The sequence below is a fragment of the Lepidochelys olivacea genome (genome assembly GCF_965140295.1).
Source record: "Lepidochelys olivacea isolate rLepOli2 genome assembly, chromosome: 7".
Taxonomy (NCBI): domain Eukaryota; kingdom Metazoa; phylum Chordata; order Testudines; family Cheloniidae; genus Lepidochelys; species Lepidochelys olivacea.
The window spans coordinates 76,107,581-76,131,879 of NC_140417.1; the positions used below are offsets into that span (position 1 = coordinate 76,107,581).

At 37.5% G+C, this 24,299-nt stretch overlaps 1 protein-coding gene across 1 annotated transcript in view; it reads left to right on the top strand.

Annotated features, from left to right (window-relative positions):
• The window catches only part of BICC1 (BicC family RNA binding protein 1), a 227,303-nt gene that overhangs the window by 188,322 nt on the left and 14,682 nt on the right, over positions 1-24,299 (top strand). The window contains exons 7-17 of the mRNA XM_084633781.1: positions 52-246; positions 1,422-1,673; positions 9,964-10,095; positions 11,784-11,970; positions 13,689-13,847; positions 15,132-15,328; positions 15,596-15,737; positions 17,546-17,702; positions 21,012-21,177; positions 23,379-23,418; positions 24,056-24,210. Coding sequence (XP_084489907.1) covers positions 52-246; positions 1,422-1,673; positions 9,964-10,095; positions 11,784-11,970; positions 13,689-13,847; positions 15,132-15,328; positions 15,596-15,737; positions 17,546-17,702; positions 21,012-21,177; positions 23,379-23,418; positions 24,056-24,210 — 1,782 coding nt within the window. The remainder of the gene's footprint in view (positions 1-51; positions 247-1,421; positions 1,674-9,963; positions 10,096-11,783; positions 11,971-13,688; positions 13,848-15,131; positions 15,329-15,595; positions 15,738-17,545; positions 17,703-21,011; positions 21,178-23,378; positions 23,419-24,055; positions 24,211-24,299) is intronic.

The window sequence follows — 24,299 nt, forward strand, 5'->3', positions numbered from 1 at the left end:
ATTGTGCTTCGAATACATGCTGTGATTTTTTTTTTCTCAATCTCACTCTAGGAGCTGCTTCCGTTGGTACTTATGTTTGAATTACCCATAGCTGGAATTCTCCAACCCATCCCAGATCCCAATTCTCCCACAATTCAGCATATATCACAGACTTATAACATTTCAGTTTCCTTTAAACAACGTTCTCGAATGTACGGTGCTACTGTCATTGTCAGAGGGTCACAGAATAATACTAGTGCTGTGAAGGTAATACATTTCACGAAAGTTATTCCAGATATCCTAAATGTGTAAAAACTTAGTTGCTTAAATGGTGTCTTGTTGCAATACCCTGGTTGATCAGGAAGGCATTTATTATTATAGCTTTTAACAATTTGGATGCACTGATCTTAAATGTTTTAGGGTGTTGGGTTTTTTTATAAAATAGGATTTGTGTATGTACAGAAGAACATTTTCAGTTTGAAACCTAATTTTATATGTTTACTTCAGTTTAAATTTTAAATATATCAGAGACCTTAGTCAGGCTTTAGGCGCTCTGAGAAATTATTAATATCACAAGCCAAAATTAAAAACTGCTATACCAGAGCAGGGGCCAATCTCACCTACCACCAGAAACAGCAAGTAAGCAAAAAATGTAAACCAATGAACAAACCAAATCCTAACCCCCACATACCTGAACCCTCCCCAAATGCCTGGTTAAATAGGTAGACTTGCAATATACCCTAAAGGCCAACAAATTTGGGCTATTTCAGACAAAGGGGGAAACAGTGAATTCAAAAGACATAGAAGGGGCCAATCACTCAGGACATGTTGTTAACAGACTTTTAAGCTAAAAGCAAGGGAGCTCCAGCTTGAGTACTTCTGTGGATGCTGTGGCAGTATGGCACAGAGAGAGAAGGTGGTGTCAAGTAGGTAGGTTTCAAGTCAATTAGGGCTTCATAGACCTAAACAAGGGTCAAATCTTGCAACTAGATTTGTTCAGATATACCCCTATTGACTTCAGTATGACTGCATGTGGGCACAGGTTCCCCCTGTGTGGAACCAGGGGCAGGACTGAGGCCAAGACATTAAAGGCTAGATTTTTTTAAGGTATTTAGGTGCCTAAAGATCCAGATAGGTACCCATGGGATTTTCCAAAACACCTAACTTCCTTTGAGTTCAGTGGAGTTCAGATGCAGTTCAAGATAAGTTAGCTACAGTCCAACTCTTTCTGAATTACAAGTTAACTTGATTTCAAACAGAATAGTAAATTGCTTTTTTTTTTAACATTAGTAAATCCTTTGTATGTTGCTGCTTACTTATTCTGGAATATGAAATGTGTGGTGTCTACATCAAATGTAATCTGATGAAATTCTTATTTTGTATTCACCGCTATGCAGTTTTGGTTGTTTCTCTATAATATATTTTCTCCTATTTGTCTGTAGGAAGGAACAGCCATGCTTCTGGAACACCTGGCTGGTAGTCTGGCCTCTGCAATCCCTGTGAGCACGCAGCTAGATATTGCAGCACAGCATCATCTCTTTATGATGGGTCGAAATGGCAGTAACATCAAACATATCATGCAGAGAACTGGTGCTCAGATCCACTTCCCTGACCCCAGTAACCCACAAAAGAAATCTACTGTCTACCTCCAGGGCACTATTGAGTCAGTCTGTCTTGCCAGACAATATCTCATGGTAAATATTTCAGTGACATCTGTATGAAAAATGTCAAATAACTAAAAGAAAATACCACCAGTTCTTGTGTATTTATGATTTAAATGCAAATGACTTTCTGTGCTGGAGCAGAAGAAATAATATTTATTTACATAACAGAATACTGATTGAGATTAGCGCTCATCTTCTGACAGTGTGTCTTATGAAATGGTTTCTATGAATTGTAGTTGTCTTCTATCTGATTTTCTTAATAAATGTGTTATTTATCTATCATGATAAAAGATGCATTGCCAATATGAATGACATAATTAAAATTGGTTATGATGGTGATGTTACCGATTAGAAGGCAGAAATTGAGATAAGCAGTTCTTTTCTTCCATTAATGTCCAACCACCTCTTTTTTTCCCATTGTTTTGTTAGTGTGATAAGTGAGCAGCTTTTCTGGAGCCAGTGAGAGAGGTTGCTTGGCATATGGGTGGACCAAATGATCTTTTTTAGGGCAGGTTTCCTTGGAAGTAGGAGATGATCAGATACCTTGGAGACACTTGCTTACGTCCTAGCAGGTTCTACATTCTTTAGTTTTGTGGACTACATTAGCAGTAGAACTGTCAGAAATTTTCCAGTGAAACAGTTTCTTTGGAAAATGCCAATTTGCTGGACCAAAATGTGTTTTTCTGAATCCATTACACATAAAGAAATAGACAGGCTTCCCTTGCAGCTCAGGGGGATGGCAAGCTCCTGTCACTGAGGCATGGAGCCTACCACCCCCTGGAGCCAGGAGTCTGCAGGTGGCGGACTTTTTACTCCACAACAGGAGCCCTGGTTACTGCAAGGATTCTTGGGGCTGCTAAGCTCCATAGCAGCATCCTTGGGAGAGCCCTGTCTGGAGCTGGAACTCTCAGGGCTAGCAATCCTGAGAACCCAGTCAGGCTCACTGTTATGGAGCAGCGAAGTGAAATTGACAGGAATGTTAATTTTCTATTTTGTTTCAGGAACAACATATTTCAGTGTTCTTTAAACAAAATTATTGAGGATCTCTGGTTCACCAGAAATTTGCCGTTTTTTTTCCAAATCAGAACAAAAGCAATATTGTGAATAACAATATCCCTTGCAAACCAAATCTCCCTGAGCTTTGGCCAGTTCTAATTAGCAGTACTATTTCTTTAACAAGGCTAACCATATTGGGGGGGATATTTGTTTTGTTTTTACAGGTACAATCTTAATGAGCCGCTAGTGCGGCTGACTGCGGCCTGTAGGTGGTCTTGTAATACTAAGAACAACAGTATTAGTCTCATAACAGTGACAGTTGGGGCTTAGGACTCTGATACGGTGACACAAGAGGATTTCAAGTAATTAATAGACATTTGGTTAAGGTGTTTAGTAACTGATCATTATTTCTGCAAGTGGCATATTTGTGTTAAACCTCACTGAGAATAAAATGGGTTAGGTTTTTTTAAAAGAAATAACTGATTCAACTAGCCACATCATAACAATCTCTTTAGCCACTTTTTGCATAATGTTTTCAAGTTTTACAATTAGTTATAGCTATCACTAGTGAGTTTGTTTTAAGGTTTGAATGTTAAGCTTTTAATAGTAAACATAATCTGTAGTATAGTATTCTTTATCTTTACGTTAGTCACAGTTTCTGAGTTTAATAGAGACTTCTAGGAGAGGTATGGGGTATGATCTAGAGCTGTGACTGCCAAGACTGGGTGCATTATGATTGGAGTTTGTTTGTTATCTCATGTGACAAAGAAAATTACCATATCATAGAATATCAGGGTTGGAAGGGACCTCAGGAGGTCATCTAGTCCAACCCCCTGCTCAAAGCAGGACCAATCCCCAATTAAATCATCCCAGCCAGGGCTTTGTCAAGCCTGACCTTAAAAAATTCTAAGGAAGGAGATTCTACCACCTCCCTAGGTAACTCATTCCAGTGTTTCACCACCCTCCTAGTGAAAAAGTTTTTCCTAATAGCCAACCTAAACCTCCCACACTGCAACTTGAGACCATTACTCCTTGTCCTGTCATCTTCTACCACTGAGAACAGTCTAGAACCATCCTCTTTGGAACCACCTCTCAGGTAGTTGAAAGCAGCTATCAAATCTGCCCTCATTTTTCTCTTCTGCAGACTAAACAATCCCAGTTACCTCAGCCTCTCCTCATAAGTCATGTGTTCCCGACCCCTAATCATTTTTGTTGCCCTTTGCTGGACTCTCTCCAATTTATCCACATCCTTCTTGTAGTGTGGGGCCCAAAACTGGACACAGTACTCCAGATTAGGCCTCACCAATGTCGAATAGAGGGAAACGATCACGTCCCTCGATCTGCTCGCTATGCCCCTACTTATACATCCCAAAATGCCATTGGCCTTCTTGGCAACAAGGGCACACTGTTGACTCATATCCAGCTTCTCGTCCACTGTCACCCCTAGGTCCTTTTCCGCAGAACTGCTGCCTAGCCATTTGGTCCCTAGTCTGTAGCGGTGCATTGGATTCTTCCGTCCTAAGTGCAGGACCCTGCACTTATCCTTGTTGAACCTCATCAGATTTCTTTTGGCCCAATCCTCCAATTTGTCTAGGTCCCTCTGTATCCTATCCCTACCTGCCACCGTATCTACACTCCTCCTAGTTTAGTATCATTCGCAAATTTGCTGAGAGTGCAATCCACACCATCCTCCAGATCATTTATGAAGATATTGAACAAAACCGGGCCCAGGACCGACCCTTGGGGCACTCCACTTGATAGTGGCTGCCATCTAGACATGGAGCCATTGATCACTACCTGTTGAGCCCGACAATCTAGCCAACTTTCTACCCACCTTATAGTGCATTCATCCAGCCCATACTTCTTTAACTTACTGACAAGAATACTGTGGGAGACCGTGTCAAAAGCTTTGCTAAAGTCAATAAACAATACATCCACTGCTTTCCCTTCATCCACAGAACCAGTAATCTCATCATAGAAGGCGATTAGATTAGTCAGGCATGACCTTCCCTTGGTGAATCCATGCTGACTGTTCCTGATCACTTTCCTCTTGTGTAAGTGCTTCAGGATTGATTCCTTGAGGACATGCTCCATGATTTTTCCAGGGACTGAGGTGAGGCTGACTGGCCTGTAGTTCCCAGGATCCTCCTCCTTCCCTTTTTTAAAGATGGGCACTACATTAGCCTTTTTCCAGTCATCCGGGACTTCCCCCGATCGCTGTGAGTTTTCAAAGATAATGGCCAATGGCTCTGCAATCACAGCCACCAACTCCTTTAGCACTCTCGGATGCAACGCATCCGGCCCCATGGACTTGTGCACGTCCAGCTTTTCTAAATAGTCCCTAACCACTTCTTTCTCCACAGAGGGCTGGCCACCTACTCCCCATGCTGTGTTGCCCAGCGCAGCAGTCTGGGAGCTGACCTTGTTCGTGAAGACAGAGGCAAAAAAAGCATTGAGTACATTAGCTTTTTCCACATCCTCTGTCACTAGGTTGCCTCCCTCATTCAGTAAGGGGCCCACACTTTCTTTGGCTTTCTTCTTGTTGCCAACATAGCTGAAGAAACCCTTCTTGTTACTCTTAACATCTCTTGCTAGCTGCAGCTCCAGGTGCGATTTGGCCCTCCTGATTTCATTCCTACATGCCCGAGGAACATTTTTATACTCTTCCCTGGTCATTTGTCCAATGATCAAGATCAACATATGATCAAGACTAACATACAGAAAACGTAGGAATATCACTTGTAGATGTAACCTCATTGCACTAGATAAATATATACAATTAATGAATAAAAATAAAAAATTAAGTTTGTATTAGACACATAAGTATTGCAAGCCCTTATATTACTGACTTCTAAAACCCCATGTCTGTACTGTTTTGAGCTATTTGTCCTTCCTTTACCATCCCAACATACATACTCCATCTGAACTGAGAGAGCCTCCAGAGGGAGAGTGTGTGTATGTGTGTACATGGTTGTCTGTATTATAAATAATATAATCAAAATAGTGTATTGATTCCTGAACAGACATGCTTATAAATATTGAGAGACAGCTATTCTATGTATATCATCAGTGAGCTTCAAAGTATGCTACTCCCATTGTCATTCAAGCTGAAGAAGATAGGGGAGACAGTAGTGCCCCAAAACATAAATAAGAATAACATATAAATTTTCAAATACCCTTGCTGCATGGAGGAAAGAAACATCAGAAACTATTGAAAGGTTTTTAGAATATTGCAAAATTCAACTTTCTGGTGGTAAAACACCACTAATTTCTGTGTGCTCAGAGCTACAGGAAATCTATAGCCCTTAAGAAGTATACTGACCTAAACTGAGGAACAAATTGAGATTTAGTTTGTCCAACCTGGCATTGTTCCATATGTTTTGAAATATTTACTCATGGTTCCAATTTTGTAGCTATAACATGTTTTTAAAAGCAAGCGTTACAAAAAATAAATGGACATTTTTAATAGTATGCTAGAGTCCCTATATTTGCTAGGTGATATGACAAAACTGAACATATTTTTAAAAGGAGAAACTAACAAAATATGTGTGTATGTATGTGTATATATATATATATATATATATATATATATAAAAAAATACACACACATTTTATATATATAGAGAGAGAGAGAGATTAAAAATTAGTAGCAAGAGATATTTACTAACTTAAAAGTTTTTAATTACTTTATTTAACCTGGTCAGCTGCGTGGCATAAATAGCTGCATTCATTCCTTGGATCTTCTAAAATAAATTTCAACACAGTGTTTTTTGGCTCCTTTCAGTGGACTCAAATTTCTATATTTTTGAGACTTCTGTGGTACCAGAAGCTGTCTAGCTATAGTCAGATTTAATATTGGCTGCTTCCATGTTTCCTGGAAGCAGGCCAAATAGGTGCTGATGTTGTCTCTGAGCTAGACAATGAAACTATCTCATCCATTATTACAAAAATCATTTGATGGCAAAATATACAACAGTGTGAACTGTTTTCCCATGTAGCCACTTCTCTGAGCTTGACAATTTCTATAAGCAAACTTTACATGGCTCCCTAAAATCAACAAAGACAAAATAGGTAGCCTAAGCAAGCTTCCTGTGAACTTCTGAAGTGCATGATACTGTAAGGGATCGGCAACCTTTGACATGCCAAGTTAAGCCCCCTGGCGGGCCAGGCCGGTTTGTTTACCTGCCGCATCCACAGGTTTGGCCGATCACAGCTCCCACAGGCTGCGGTTCGCCAATGCAGGCCAATGGGGGCTGCGGGAAGCGGTGCGGGCTGATGGATGAGCTTCCAAAAGCCACGAAGAGATCAATATGCTCAACCCTTTGGGGTAGGTGATATGTATGTTTCTTTTAGGCTATAAAGATTAGATAAACTACACAGTAATATTTATAACTTTTAAAAGCAATTCACCACTCACAAAATGAAATTGAGAAACTAATATTGTGGATGTAAACTAATTATTTATATTGATTCCCATATGTGTCCAATGTACTAATTATTTAATGTGACACAAACATGGCAAACAAGATTTTAATAACATGTATTACATTCCTTTTTATAAGATGCATACATTTTGTGTATTAAAAGTTAATTTGCATTATTCTTAAATGTAAATGTTAATATAAACCTGACATTAACACAAGTTGTACACAAATTTACTCACCGAAAAGGCCATGATTTATATTGATATATAAATTGCAGGTGCCCTTAAATTCTGACTTGGAAAACCTTCCACATTCCAGATGTGTGCTAATCAGAGAACTATATCACTTTGCCACTAGCTTACACATTTTGATCTTCATGAACCTATAGTGTCCAAATATGGCTGTTAAGATAATGTCCATATGAGAAACTGGTAAATGGCAAACCATAAAAGAAAAGCAAGTTTATATTGTGACTCAAAATAAAAACTTATTGCTATCTTGAGTTGACAGAGTTGTTTTGGTTTTTTTTAAAGAAGTCAACAGTTAAAAGCTCAGCATGTTGTCTTCTGGGGGGTTTGTTTGGTTTTTCCTATTCATCTGTCTTTTTCTCAGTATTTAGTATCACTAATCAGTAGATCAAGAAACTTAATTTCAATGACTGCATAAAATAATTTTATTTATGATCCATTTGCTCATAACATTAGAGTATTAATTTATTTTTCATATTGAAAAGTTAGTTTTGTTTCTTTAATGTCCCTCAAAGAACACTCTGGTCCATGAAAAAACCTGCTTTTTTGGGGGGGAAGCCTTCCCATTTAGCATTGGCTTCCTTCTGGTTGGGCATATTTGCTTTCTTTCCTTTTTTCCAATACCATCCCCCAGGTGTTATAAACATAACAAAACTATAGTCCAGCCACCAAATCATGTTTCACGCTTATTAAAACTTACTTCCAGATTGTAAAATTTCAATTTTGGGCTGTTTTGTTTTCTTGACTTTTAGTTGAATTTGTTTATTCAAATGCTTATTGAATAATTACATTTTTGGCTTTACAAAAACTGTTGGAAAATCCAAGTATGACATGTGCTCAGCATTTTTCTTACCACAACAAAATGGGTTATAGTGGGGATTATTGATTTGAATGTGTTATTCATGACTATGGCTTCTTCAGCCAAGTTGACTTTCTGAAGTCAATCTGTTTTTCATAGTCTTCCCAAAGTTGGTCCCCTAAAATAGTGTAGTTTTCTGTTAGCTTAAGCTTCAATTAGTTATATGGACCAACCTGTAACTTTTGACAATCTTGGATTATTATTTTGAAGCACTCTTATCTGCTTTTCATTTCTCCCGATATCCCTTTTGAACTTTGGTGAACTTGGAGGGTATTTTCTTTTATACGTTGTTAGTTATCTGAATATAATCTCTTTAAAAAAATTAAACATATGCCAGGGTTTTTTTAAAAAAAATAGGTGCCTAAATTCAGGGCTGCAAAGTCCATATTCAAGCACCTATGTGAGTAGTCAGATGTTTCAAAAGTGCTGGGCACCTACCAGGTACCAAAATAATATTTTCATAAATGAAGGGCTAGGTTTTAGGGAAATGAAGGGAATGGAGTATAAGTAGTTTGGTAGGGAAGTGCAAAGGTAGTAAAGCAAAAGAGTCAAATATGACAAAATACTATGGCCGAGATTTTCAGAAAGAGCTCTCCGTATTTATACACCTAAATAAGTGGCTTGGCTTCCTGCTTCCGCCTTCACTTTCTGCTCTAAACTGCTGAGTAGTGTAATTTTACTATGTTGAACTGCTGCTATTTTCCTGGTTGCATTGCTTGGTGGATGAAGTGATTCTTGTACAGTCTATGGAGACTTTGAAACCCTTTGGAAAGAAAATATAAATGTTTGATTATGCAGAACTGATATTGTTGGGGTGACAAATCATGTTTTCTTTCCTTTTTTGCACAGTATGCAGCACGCATTTGCTACTCTCTACATGATAATTGTTTTCTTCTCAGTGTTGTTGTATTTTAAAACCTCTTGAATTGCAGAAGTGTTGCAGCTTAATCTCTGAAAATACAGATTTAGCTACTCAGTGGTGAGGCAAAGGGAAATTTTATTAAAGATTTTACAATCCAGAGGGATTTTCTTTTTCACAGTTATAACATTCTTTTATCCCCTCACCCCAAATATGATTTGAAGATTAACAATATGACCAAATAATGGTACTGCTAACTCTTCTCTTGACAATAGTTTGTGGCAATTAGACAGTACATACTTTCAAAAGTCGATCCTTCCAACATCCTATAATTTTGGATAGTGAATGTATATAACCCATGAGTTAATCTTTGTTCACTCTGTGGTGAGATTCTTACTCAACAAAGGGTCACATCCTCTGAGGAACAAGAAAAGAAGTACTTGTGGCACCGTAGAGACTAACAAATTTATTTGAGCATAAGCTTTTGTGAGCTACAGCCCACTTCATTGGATGCATAGAATGGAACATATAGTAAGAAGATGATAGATACAGAGAACATGAAAAGGTGGAAGTAGCCATACCAACTATAGGGGGATAATTAAATATCTTCTTACTATATGTTCCATTCTGTGCATCCGATGAAGTGGGCTGTAGCCCACAAAAGCTTATGCTCAAATAAATTGGTTAGTCTCTAAGATGCCACAACTACACCTGTTCTTTTGGCGGATACAGACTAACATGGCTGCTACTCTGAAAGCTCTCTGAGTGTTGGAGTTGTAGGAGGTAATACTGATCTTGTAGAATTTCATTCTTACTATTTCAGTCATATCTGCTAAGATCTTGAGCTACATAGGAAGGAAATGTTGACTGTTGTGTTTTAGCCGATGTTGTATTTGGTACAAGGGTACTTTATCATTTGAATTTAACTTTCCAGGGTTGCCTTCCTCTTGTGCTGATGTTTGATATGAAGGAAGAAATTGAAATAGAACCACAGATTATAACTCAGCTAATGGAACAATTAGATGTCTTCATCAGCATTAAACCAAAGCCAAAACAACCAAGCAAGGTTGGTGAAAACCTAACCTATTTTTTGTAAACTATGAGGTATGTTCTCTGTACACAAAACCCCCATAACACTATATGAAATATTGATCACTTCATTCCTGGATATTGCATTTAAAGGAGCCATTCACTGTTTTGTCTTTTCTTCACTTTGGTACTTCACTGGTGACACGACCAAATTCTGTTCTGTTCAAAGAGGTGCCCCCTTTTGATTTCAGTGAAGCTGTACACATTAAGAGCAGAATTTGGCTCATTAGCTTTAAGCTGAGTAGTTTCTAATCAAAATGCCTTTTTTCAGTGAATTACAAAAATGTCTTCAGGTTGAGTGTTCCATACTATACTAGCTCTGTTCTACAGCAGGTTTTTTTTGTATTAAATATTTGACAAAATTTGGATCATCTGATTTGTGAGCTGTAGCTCACGAAAGCTTATGCTCAAATAAATTTGTTAGTCTCTAAAGTGCCACAAGTACTCCTTTTCTTTTTGATTTGTCTAAGTGACTGATCCTGCAAACCCTTCATAGAAGATAACGGAAGTAGTCACAACTAAAATTGCTCTTGAGTTGGTTTACAGGATTAAATCTTAAGTCACACAACTCCCTGTTATTTTTAACAATCTCTAGGCCTATTCTGATTGGCAAAAGAGAAGTCTTGGTTCATATCATTTTATACAGCGCGTAATGATTGAATTAAGGACACCTGTCCTTTTAAACTGAGGACACCTGTCCTTAAACCTACCCAGTTCATCAGTTTCAGATCCTTGTCCAATCAATCCATTATGTATAAATGCTTGACGACAAACTGTAAAATGTCAGGTGAATGTTCCATTGTATCAGCAGCTTTCATTCTAAATGTAGGAACATTTCAAGTCAATAAAAGGGAATAATCATTTTCATTTCATACTCCTAGGCTCCTATACTGACTTCAATAGATAGCATTTAGTGCAAATAGAAGAGACACATGTTTTTTGTTTGTTGCATGAAGCATGTTTCTTGTAAATGTAATGGGAAGCAAACATGAGACTCCTATATCTAACAACCATCTCTCTTGGCTACCCTCTATAGAGCTTGGACGCTTACAGTAGCTGTTAGAAAGAGCCAGTCCATCATCCTAGTCAGGCCATAATTATGCTTCCTAACTTTATTAGCTTCATTTAATTAAAAAAATGAACAATATTCCTGGGGAAGACTGTTTTCACTTTTAAAGATGAACAAAAACATTAAGAAAAATGTTCTAACCTTGCCACAAACTGCTGAATGCCTGAAAAAGCACTAATGGATATTGTGTTTCTGCTATTTTAAGTTGTGTTATGACTTTACTGGGGGGGGTGTCTACACTGTTTGTAGATTATACTGGCATAATTGTTCTGGCATAGCCCCATAGTGTAGAAGCAGCCAGCACTGACAGAGAAGGGGTTATCTATCTGTGTAGGAACAGCCACCTCCCCAAACAAAGTTAGCTATGTCGACAGAAGCCCTCTTCCATTGACATACCGGCACCTACGCTGGGGGTTATGTCAGCAAAGCTACGTCGGTCACTGTTGTGGTTTTTCATATCTCTGACCAGCATAGCTCTGCTGACATAACTTTTCAGTGTAGACCAAGCCTGTGGCTCTGAAGCATTATTGTAAGATTGTATAATTTCTTGAAATTATATTACACCTTCATATCAATGTTTCATTTCTTTTTTGCAGTCTGTGATTGTAAAAAGTGTCGAACGAAATGCCTTAAATATGTATGAGGCAAGGAAACGTCTCCTGGGACTTGAAAGTAATGGAGTCACCATAGCAACAAATCCATCTACAATCTCATGCCCTGTTGGCCTCTCGTGTCCTGGTTTGGACATCTTGCCCTCAGCAGGGTTAGGACTCACTGGACTTGGTATATACTTTACTCTTGCTTTATAATGTTTGAAACACAGTTCACACATATTGGGAAGTACAGGACCAGCTATACTTTTCAATTATGAGTAGCATTAGATGTTGGGAAATTCAAGGCCCACCCCTGACATTTCAGAAGTATTTGTCATTACAAACAACCTCCAATATTTTAGTAATGGATAGTGGGAATAATTTCAGTGTATCCTCTGAAAGATGGAGAAGTTTAGACATTTGAAAACTAAACTCTTTATACATTAAGTTGAATGGGTAAAGGGAGGTACTCCTTTTCAGGTAGGGTAATAACGTGAGAGAGATTATAAGTCAAGTGTGGCACCCCATTTATGGCTTTGAGAGAAACCCTTATCCAAATGAACCCCCTTACTCCTGGAGGTATTATGACTTGTCAAATAGAAACTTAAGCGGTGAACAGGGAAAAGACTCCTTGACTACATGTAAGTAGTCTGCCATTTAACATTAGTTAAAGATTAGCCTTAGGTATTAGTAATATTTGTTTCTGACTGTAGTAACTAAATATTGAATGACACTGTTTCTTCAGAGATAAGGTGGATGAGGTAATATCTTTTATGTTACCAACTTCACTTGGTCCAATACAAGATATTACCTCACCCACCGTATGTCTCTAATATGCTGGGACTGACACAGCTACAACAACACTGCAAACAACTATTTCTTCACTCATATGTTGTTGGCACTTGTCTGTCAGTATAAAACCTAAGCCAGGAGTGTTTATATTTTCCATCTCTTTCTAGAAGAGAATTATTGTGCCATAAATAATCCAGGAAAATTAGCTTTTTGTGTTTAAAAGCTATAACTGCTTGATCTTTGTTCACCAAAAATATGTATAAGCTTATGTATTATGTTTTTTTCCCCCGTACTTGGGTTCTCAAACCTTCTCCATGCATGACCATCACTGACAGGAAAGGGGTCAAACAAGTCTTATTTTCTTTTGACTCACAATCCAGCAATCCTTTATGGTTGCATCCTAGAATCCATGCTTGTGTCTTGGAGTCTTGGCTTGTGCCATCTGTTTACATTTTGATGCCATGATACCAGCCTTTTACAAATTTACAAAATGTGGGGAGTTTTGTGGATAAATTGTGGATATTGGATATGGTTATGTTTTTTTAGGGGTGATGAGGTTTGCTGATGGAGGGAGGCAGCATGGGTATGGCCCCTTCCTCTCTCCTTCCTCCTCCACGTTTGCACCACCCTGTGTTCCAAGGAAGGCACAGCTTAAAGACAGTGAAGAGCTGGCTGTGAGGAGGGCTGTAAAGTAGCTGTTACCTCCTCATCACCCTTAAGCAATGCTTCCCAGAAACAGCAGAGAGACATGAAAGGAAAGAGTGAGAAGCTGCTTTTGGTGGCTGTATGAGCAGCAGCAGCAGGCAGAGGCACTTAAGTACTGTAGTGGTGGGAGCCAGATTGATAGAAGGAGCAGACATTTGCCTTCCTTTTGTTTAGATTACTCCTGCAGGTCCTAGCAGCCACTGGGTTTTGGTGATTCCCCTTGCCCTATTTGCATGTGCATGCTTCAAAAATCCCTGTCCTAATTTGTGTGTATGCTCTCTCAGCAGAAATAGCACTGTAATCTTTTTAAGTATTTTAAAAATCAACACCAACACTTAATATAACCTTTAAAAAATGTTCTTTACAATTCCTATATAAACAAATGCATAATGGATATAATTGTTTTGACAGGTCTTTTAGGTCCTACTGCCTTATCTGTCAACACCTCTGCTGCTCCAAACTCTCTCTTGAATGCCCTTAATAGTTCTGTTAGTCCTCTACAGAGCCCAAGTTCAGGCACACCCAGCCCTACGTTATGGGCAACATCTCTTGCCAACACAAGTGCCACAGGTCAGTAGAAGTTAAATAGAAATGAAATTAGTTCTTAATTTTTCACTAGAAAGAAAACCGAAAAAGACAGACCCATTCATTCTTTAAAGTCTCTTACACTGAATAATTCTTTTCTTCTATTTTCTTATAAATGCATAAATATCCAAATACTATGAAGATTTTTAAACTACCATAATTATGTTATGTTGATACTAAACTGGGAGAAGTGGTAGATACGCTGGAGGGCAGGGATAGGATACAGAGGGACCTAGACGAATTGGAGGATTGGGCCAAAAGAAATCTGATGAGGTTCAATAAGGATAAGTGCAGGGTCCTGCACTTAGGATGGAAGAACCCAATGCACAGCTACAGACTAGGGACCGAATGGCTAGGCAGCAGTTCTGCGGAAAAGGACCTAGGGGTGACAGTGGACGAGAAGCTGGATATGAGCCAGCAGTGTGCCCTTGTTGCCAAGAAGGCCAATGGCATTTTGGGATGTATAAGTAGGGGCATAGCGAGCAGATCGAGGGACGTGATCGTTTCCCTCTATTCGACATTGGTGAGGCCTAATCTGGAGTACTGTGTCCAGTTTTGGGCCCCACACTACAAGAAGGCTGTGGATAAATTGGAGAGAGTCCAGCAAAGGGCAACAAAAATGATTAGGGGTCGGGAACACATGAGTTATGAGGAGAGGCTGAGGGAACTGGGATTGTTTAGTCTGCAGAAGAGAAGAATGAGGGGGGATTTGCTAGCTGCTTTCAACTACCTGAGAGGTAGTTCCAGAGAGGATGGTTCTAGACTATTCTCAGTGGTGGAAGAGGACAGGACAAGGAGTAATGGTCTCAAGTTGCAGTGTGGGAGGTTTAGGTTGGATATTAGGAAAAACTTTTTCACTAGGAGGGTGGTGAAACACTGGAATGCGTTGCCTAGGGAGGTGGTGGAATCTCCTTCCTTAAAAGTTTTTAAGGTCAGGGTTGACAAAGCCCTGGCTGGGATGATTTAATTGGGTATGGGTCCTGCTTTTGAGCAGGGGGTTGGACTAGATGACCTCCTGAGGTCCGTTCCAACCCTGATATTCTATGATTCTATGTTTTTATAATGTCACATGCAACTTTGAAGGTTTTTTAAAAAAAAATGGGGAAAACATCTTATCCAAAGTGTTGGATCGTGCACTAAGTAATTGGGTTTGGTTGGTCATTTTCAACATAATTGTAATTCAAAGGTTTTATATAAAATTCAGCTTTTATTCAGCCTGATGTACTCAATATGTCAGTGAACCAGAATATGGCTTCATTTTTGTTACAGGTTTTTCTGCTATACCACATCTGATGATACCATCTACTGCCCAAGCCGCTTTAACTAGTATTCTACTATCTGGAGTGCCTAATTATAGTCAGAACACTCCATCACCCCCCCCTGGCTTGACTCCCGTTGACATTCATGTCAATGGCATGCAATCTGAGAACAAAAAGGGTTCAACTTCTTTAAACGGTCATGTAAAGGTAAGTGGCGTGATGTTCGGTCTGGACAAGATGATCTCGGTTTGCAATGAGCTTCCTCTGAAAAAACTCTAGGAAAAAAACTTTGCTTTCAGCCATTGTGACTCTTTAAGATCATTTATTTCAAATTGTAATTAAAATGCTCATAAAATGTAACTTGAAAAACATTAAGCCAAATTATCCCACCTAGATCCAAATAAGAATCTTCCGCCTGCCTTAAATAAATCAGAAACCAAGATTTATTTAAACGTGTTCTTCTCATAATTTCAGACATCAAATATCAAGTATGCTGCACTATCTGCCTCATCACTAGGAGAAAATGTGTTGAGCACAAACCACAGTGATTCATCAAGGCAGACAAATAGTCATAGCACCTCAGAACAAGTGACCACCAAGTCAAATACAGCGGAAGGTAAGTTTTAGCATTTGACCTGTGTTCTTCTGGCTGGTAATGGTATTAGTTTGACAGTGTTTGTGCATTTTAGAGACAAATTGTGAAAGGTAAGATTAATTTTTGAGCCAGCATTTTATTCTCAGCCACATTGGAGAAAAGCATGCCCCCTCCCCAAATACATGTTGTCCAATGGATTACGTATTGTCTGCACATAATAGTTGCACCACTTTAACTATACTGGTAGTTAAAGCTAGAGTGGATGCAGCTAGACTGGTATAAATTGGCTTACACCATATATAGTTTATTCCCATGTGGGAAGGGGAATAAGCTCTGTCAGTGTAAGCACATTTGTAGTCGTATAAGTGCATCCATGCACAGATATAACCATAGCAGTTAAAAACTCACCCCCTTAACCTACATAGTTCTACCATTACTAAAACTGTTCTGTAGACTAGGCCTAACAGACATTGAATCATGGAACTTTTTGTGTGTGAGCGTCTGGTAAAACCTCATTTGAAATGCTGCATACGATTCCAGTCAAGCCTGTTCAAGAAGGATAAGTTCAGACTGGAACACGTGCAGGGCTACTGGGATGATCGGGGAGTGGAGAGCCTACCTTAAGAGAGGAGAATAAAAGAGCTTGTCTTGTTTAGCCTAGCAAAACAAAGGCTGGTAGGGGATATGACTTCCCTTTCCAAATACTTCAAGAGGGCAACATTAGGAAGGGAGAATAGCTATTTCAGCTAATGGAAAATATTGGCACAAGAATAAATATGTATAAACTGGCCATAAATAAATTTAGGCTAGAAATTAAAAAGTTTCTAACCATCAGTGGAGTGAGGTTCTGGAACAGAATTCCAATAGTAGTAGGGGGGTGAACAACCTAATTAGTGTTAAGGTAGAGTTTGATAAATTCATGACAAGGATTATAGGGCAGGGTTACTTGTGATAGTGGTGGGGGACAGAGACTGGATTTGATGACCCAAGAGATCCTGGCCAGTTGGCTGTTCCTGTTTCAATGATTTAATTGATTAATTTAGTTCTTTAGTTCTTACTAAATTAATTTAGTAACTTTCCATTTAAAAAAAAAATCCACTCTTTAAAAAAAAGCTATTAAACAAGATTGTGGCGACAGGCTACATTTCTCTCCAGTGAATACTGAGGTCACGCAAAGCTAGTCTGTTCTCTTTTGTTAGGTTCATGGTCATCCTAATAATGACTTGACTTAAAATGTATATACACCAGTAAAAAAGAAAAATATTTGAGTAGTGAGAATTTAAACCCAAGATATTTGTGTGTTGTTCATTGCAAAAGCAGTACTAGTTTCCAGTGGAGAAATTTTCAACTTGACATTTGGGCTAAGATTTTAAATAGTAACTGGTGATTTTTGGGTGCCTCAATTTTTGATTGCCCAGCTCAAAATACCTTAAAACTTTCTGGATTTTTAGAAAGTGGTGAGTATCCAGCTTCTGAAAATCATTCCCCTTAAGGTGTTTCAGACTGGTCCCAGAAACTGAAGTCATCCAAAATCACTAGTGACTTTCAACCTTAGGTAACTGGAAAACATATCCCTTAGTTTTATAGTACACATACTATGTGAATGTATGCTCCTAATTCTTTATGCATATATGAAGTATAGTTGTGTGCTTTCTAACTTTGAGAACATTAGTACATCTTTAAATGCTAGCCCTTTATATGCCTTTCCATGTGAAATAGTTTTAATTCTATGCAAATTATTGCTACTGATTTTCTAAATATACTGTACAGCAATGGTATTGGTATATGAAAGGGTTTTATTTTACAGCTCTTTTTTCTTGGTCTTGTAGGCTGCAATGATGCTTTTGTAGAAGTGGGCATGCCAAGAAGTCCATCACATTCAGCAAATGCCAGTGATCTGAAGCAAATGATGAGTTCTTCCAAACAGTCCTGTACTAAGAGGCAAACAGTAGAATTACTGCAAGGAACCAAAAACTCTCACTTACAGTATGTTACATTCACGAGTATAGAATCATAGAATTTAGAGATGGACTATAATATTTAGCATGTTCTTTGGGCTGAGATGCATGGTTCATTCATTGATGAATATTGGAGAATTGGTTTAAATCAGATTTATTTTTTAACTATATTTAATTTAATAAACTATTTGTTTTATAACAGTCCCTTTAAGTTGTTGATATTGTAAACATTTTTGACATCTAAGAATTCCTCCCTCTCCATCTGCCTACCAGAAGTCCTTGCTTTCTTGAAGACTGGCTTCTCTGAGGAGCTTTTTGTACATTTAGTTCTGTAATATTTTGTGTGTGTTTTGTAATACCAATAGATTTTCATAGCTCACTTTTTAATTTGCTGTGACAAATACCGTGCTTGAGATTTGTTTTCTTAGTAAAAAATAATCGTCAGGAAATACTGTTACATTTTAAAAGCTTGAATAAAGACAAAGTTTAAAAACAGAAAATTAACAATGGAAAAAATCTTTTGAATAATTTTTCCAATGCAGGAATATTCCTTAGTACCCGTATATTGTTTAGTGTTTTCTCCAGTGTATTTTTAAATTACTTAAATGGGTTTTCAAACACTTCTCTTTAGAATCTAGTCATAATAGACGTCACAGTTAGGAAATAATTAGGGCTGCCGATTAATCGCAGTTAACTCACGCAATTGACTCAAAAAAATTAATCACACTGTTAAACAATAGAATACCAATAGAAATTTATTAAATATTTTTGGATGTTTTTCTGCTTTTCAAATTATATTGATTTCAGTTACAACACAGAATATAAAGTATACAGTGCTCATTTTGTATTATTTTTATTACAAATATTTGCACTGTAAAAATGATAAAAGAAATAGTATTTTTCAATTCACCTCATATAAGTACTGTAGTGCAATCTCTTTATCGTGAAAGTGCAACTTACAAATGTAGGTGGGTATTTTTTTGTTACATCACTGCACTCAAAAACAAAGCAATGTAAAACTTTTTTGCAGTGCTACTCAAAATGGTGGTCTGCGGACTGGTGCCAGTCCGCGAGCCATTGGCTGCCGGTCTGCCCGCCCATTGGGGAAAAAAATTGCTGATCCCCCACATCAGATAGCTTGAGAAGCACTGCTTTAGAGCCTACAAGTCCACTCAGTCCTACTTCTTTTTCAACCACTCGGTAAGAGAAACAAGTTTGTTTAAATTTATGGGAGATAATGCTGCCCACTTCTTAATTACAATGTCACCTGAAAGTGAGAACAGGTGTTCACATGGACATGTTGTAGCTGGCATTGCAAGATATTTACATGTCCAATGCATTAAAGATTTTTTGCCTCTTCATGCTTCAGCCATTGTTCCAGAGGACATGCTTCCATTCTGATGACACTCGTTAAAAAAATAATGCATTAATAAAATTTGTGACTGAACTCCTCAGGGGAGAATTGTATGTCTCCTGCTGTGTTTTATCTGCATTCTGCCATATATTTCCTGTTATAACAGTCTCAGATGATGACCCAGCACATGTTGTTCATTTTATGAACACTTTCACTGTAAATTTGACAAAATGCAAAAAAGATACCAATGTGAAATTTCTAAAGATAGCTAGAGCACTCAACCCAAGATTTAAGAATCTGAAGTGCTTTTCAAAATCTGAGATGGGTGAGGACCATGCTTTCAGAAGTCTTAAAAGAGCAACACTCTGGTGCGGAAACTACAAAACCCAAACCACCGAAAAAGAAAATCAACCTTCTGCTGGCATCTGATTCAGATGATGAAAATGAACATGTGTCAGCCCATACTGCTTTGGATCGTTATCGAGCAGAACCTGTCATCAGCATGGATGCATTTCTTCTGGAATGGTGGTTCAAGCATCAAGGGATATATGAATCTTTAGCGCATCTGGCATGTAAATATTTTGCGATACCAGCTGCAACAGTGCCATGCAAGTGCCCTTTCTCCCTTTTAGGTGACATTGTAAACAAGAAGCGGGCAGCATTATCTCCTGCTAATTGTAACCAAAGTTGTTAGTCTGTGAGATTGGCTGAACAAGAAGTAGGACTGATTGGACTTGTATGCTCTAAAGTTTTACATTGTTTTATTTTTTTAATGCAGGGGTTTTTGTACATAATTCTACATTTGTAAGTTCAACTTTCATGATAAAGAGATTGCACTACAGTACTTGTATAAGGTGAATTGAAAAATACTATTTTGTTTTTTTACAGTGCAAATATTTGTAATAAAAATAAATATGAAGTGAGCACTGTACACTTTATATTCTGTATTGTAATTGAAATCAATATATTTTGACAATGTAGAAAACATCCAAAAATATTTAAGTAAATGATAGCTATTATTAACAGTGCAATTCATTGCGATAAATTTTTTAAATCACTTGACAGCCCTCGAAATAATTCCCTCATTCAGCCTAAATTTTAATTTTCTCAGCTTATTTATTTTGATTTATAATGATAGTTGCCTCCACCCAGTAGTCTCAGTATATATATCTCATTCTAGTTACACAGCTTTGGAACTTCCTGGACAATTCCTCCTGATCAAATTCAAGTATCTAGACTTACTAATTTTAAATATAAATGTTTGTTTGTTTTAGTATTCAGAAGCCAGGCAGTCTATCTGGGGTACTTTTCTTATTAGGCATTCTTTAGAAATCTAAAGTACAATTGCTTTTGTGTTCCTCAAAGTAAGTGGAAGACTACAGCTGAAGTTTGTAGAGAAAAGTTGATAATACCAGATGCTTTTGTAAGTAAGTGGGACTGAAGTTATAAAGAGGTGGTTTTCCCTTGCCTTGCTTCCTATCGCAATTCACTTTATTGACCATAAGCTGCAAGACATTTCGGTTTTCTAGGAAGAAGGCGGAACTTGGAGCATTTTCTAAGGCTTCACTTGAAACTCTCTCTTTTTGGCAATTCAGGGAATTTCAAGTTTAATTTTGATTCTACTGAGGGTGAGTTAGATCAACAAAAATATCTGAATTGGAGAAAAAATGGAATCTGCTGGGGAAACTATTAATGAAATCCCAGAAAAACATGTAGCCATGGAAAATAAAGAAGTGAGCGTGAAGACACATTATCTTTAGTTAACACAGCAACACGTGTGTCTGAAAAGAACAGTTGATGCCTTAGAAAAAGTTTCTTAAAAATGTAATGTTTGTGTACTGGTTTTTCTTCAGATTTACTATCAACTTTCTAGCGAGAGTAGTTCATTTATTCATTGCACTGAATGCTCATTGTTTAAAACAAAGAGTAGTGATTGAAACCATTACAGATAATTCTGAAGAACAACTGCCTTTACTTTTTCAGCACCACAGAGAGATTGCTTTCTGATTCTGAGCTGAGTGCTTCTGAAAGTCCCGTTGCCGATAAAAAAGCTCCTGGTAGTGAACGAGCAGCGGAGAGGGCAGCAGCTGCCCAACAGAATTCTGAAAGAGTGCGCCTTGTTCCACAGTCGTCATATGTAAATATGCAGGTACCTATTGATACACCCAAATCTAATGCATTGTTACCATTGATAAATGTCCAATGCAATGAAGTGACTGGCTTTCCTGGCTACATGACTTTGTCAATGTTTGGATTGTAGACAAAAGCATTGAACAGTGTTACCCCCTTCAATTTCCTCCCACAGCATGGTGCATTTGCAAACTGATAATGTAAAGCATAAATATGAGCTTACATCTAATGTTAGATAAAGACAAATTAAACTGTATCTAGGAATATGAGAAGAGGCAGAAGTTGAAGTTATCTTTCTTCTCTCCAACCCTTCTCTCAGTTCTTTTAGGCTGAATCCAGTTACCAGTTGATTATAAGAGGCATTGCCTGATAATAGCAAAAAACTGTATGTGTATAAAATGTTCTTTAGACTTTCCTTGTGGAGGTTTCTAGGCTTTTTTGGGCGTGTGTGGATTTTAGATATTTTGTGACATGATTTGATGGAGAGAATTATGCAGCCTTCTCAAGTAGGCAATCAAATACATTTGTGACTTTTATAGAACTTTCCTATCTAATTGGATTTATCCAATCACATTCATGTATATGCACTCCAAAGGAAGTATTAAAGAGCAACAAAACCTGCTATTCAAACACAAAAATCTCCTGAACATTCTTTTAAAAATTCTGATGAAAGAAAAGAATAAATGTAATACAAATATAAGCAGGGAATAAACTTAATTTCATAGAAATGTGGGTCTGGAAGAGACATGAAGAGGAGGTCATCTAGTACATATCCCTTGCTGAGTAAGAATTAAGTATATGTAGACCATCTCTACAGATGCTTGTCTAACCTGTTCTTTAAAACATCCAGTTACAGGGATTGTACAACCTCACAAGATAATCTGTTCCAATAATTAACTATCTTGACAGTTAGAAAGATTTTCCTAATATCTAAGCTAAATCTCTCTTGTTTGCTGTGTGTGTGTGGACACGCATGTAAAAATGTTATGGCTTTGAGAAGAGACATGTTGTTCATAGAAGTGCTACTTGAGACTTTTCATAAGACATGTCAACATGCATTTGTTTCTTTGTCTGTTAGTGAAGTCTTGCCTGTGGCTTTTGTCTACACAGGGTCATTGTACATGTGTTTTGTCTACACAGGGTCACCAGCAGAGCTATATTGGTATAATTATACTGTTATAGTTATGCTTGTGTAACTCCCTGTGTGGACACCCTTATTCCAGAATAAGAGTGTCTTTTTCCAGTTTAGTTTATTTCACTTTGAAAGTGGTATAAGGCAAAATGGAAAAAAGCTGTCTTATACCAGAATAATTGTGTCCGCACAGGGGTTATACTGGCATAAAGTTAGCAGTGTTGTCATACCAGTATAGTTCTTCTGGTAAATTTCTCTCTATAGATGAGCCCTTTACATAGGCCTCTGTGGCAAATAGATAGTCAATCACTGGTTGAGATTCAAAGCGTTCACCTTTACCATGACCAAAGTTCTAGTCTTCCAAGGGGAAAAAATATCTTTGGATCATTCCAAAGCCCTGCACAACATCAGATATCCCCTTACTAATCAGACTCTGCAAAATAATACCTTTTGTAATGCATATTTGTGTGAACAGATTTACTGCTCTGTAATGGAAAGAACAAGTGTAATTTACTAAAGAATTAGCATCCAAAAATTAGAAACATTTTTATTACTCTTATTATAATGAGCAGTATAATGACATGTTTTCCTGTACTACATCAAGATATTCATCTGAATAAGAGAATTTAAAATGAAGATGGAAAAGAATCTAATCTGCAAAGGGTATAGTCCAGAGAACTTTGTGCAGAAAATTACTACTTAGTGTACTTGTTTAATTATTGTTTTCCTATTATAATTCTGACTTGTTTCCTCTAGAGTTTTAAATACTTCGTCAACAGACAATTCAAAAAAAAATCTCAAGTAATGCCTTGTAAAAACGCTACCTATGCAGACTTCACATACTGCTACAACTCACATGAAAGTGGGAGAGAATAATTTACAGTACTAATTAGCTAGTTTTGAATGAATGTTTTATGTATGTCAGGCTTTCATTGGACTACTGTTACATTATTGTGCGGTGCTTAACGTTCTTCCTAGATGAATTCATGGACCATGATCAGAATATTTGTTTTTAGAAAGAGCTGTGCACAGGAATGACATTTACTTAGAGCAGCAATTAAGACATTTTCTGTCTCTTTAATTTTTAGGCATTTGACTATGAACAAAAGAAGCTATTAGCAACCAAAGGTATGTGAAGAAACAGTGACTTCTAACATGCATCTATTTGTCAGTACACTGGTCAAATGATTTTTCTGAGGTTCAGTTTTGCAGTTTTTATATGTTTTTAGCTAAAATGAAAAGTTCATAAGTACAATGAACTCAATGTATTTCTGTCAAATGTATTTTGTGGATATTTTGATACTAGTTTATAGAATATTATTAGTACAAATTCAGAAGTTATATGGTAGTTACATTATTAGTAGTTTATAGACTGCTAGTAACTCTATAGATCTGAAACCTTCTGGTATTTGTAATAACCTTGGGGATAAATTAGTATCAGACTAATTTTAACAAGCACATTGCAACTCATTTGGAAAATGGTTGCTTTTTTCTTTAAACATCATGGACCTGATTCTCTTCACTTCCTTCCGTACAGTGTTTACTACTCTCTAGCTTCAATAGACTTACTGCTGTCTTACAGTGGTTTAAGAAAGGGTGGGAATCAGGCCCCACTGGGGATCTGAGATGCTGAGAATGTACTGTTCTGTGGGTTAATGTGATCCATTTGTGTCCAGAATGTCAGTATTTGGCCTGAAAGATGCATTTATCTGTCAATGCACTGAGCTTAATGCTTATAAATGTCTTTTTCTTCATATTTTTTAAGCTATGTTAAAGAAGCCTGTTGTAACAGAAGTGAGAACTCCAACAAATACATGGAGTGGCCTAGGATTCTCCAAATCTATGCCTGCAGAAACAATCAAGGAACTAAGAAGAGCTAATCATGTATCATACAAGCCGTCTATGACCACTACGTATGAAGTATGTAAAATTACAGAACATTTTAAATATGTTTTCAGTAAATTGCATAGGCATGTCTTAAATTTCAATGTTTATATGTTTGTAAAAGG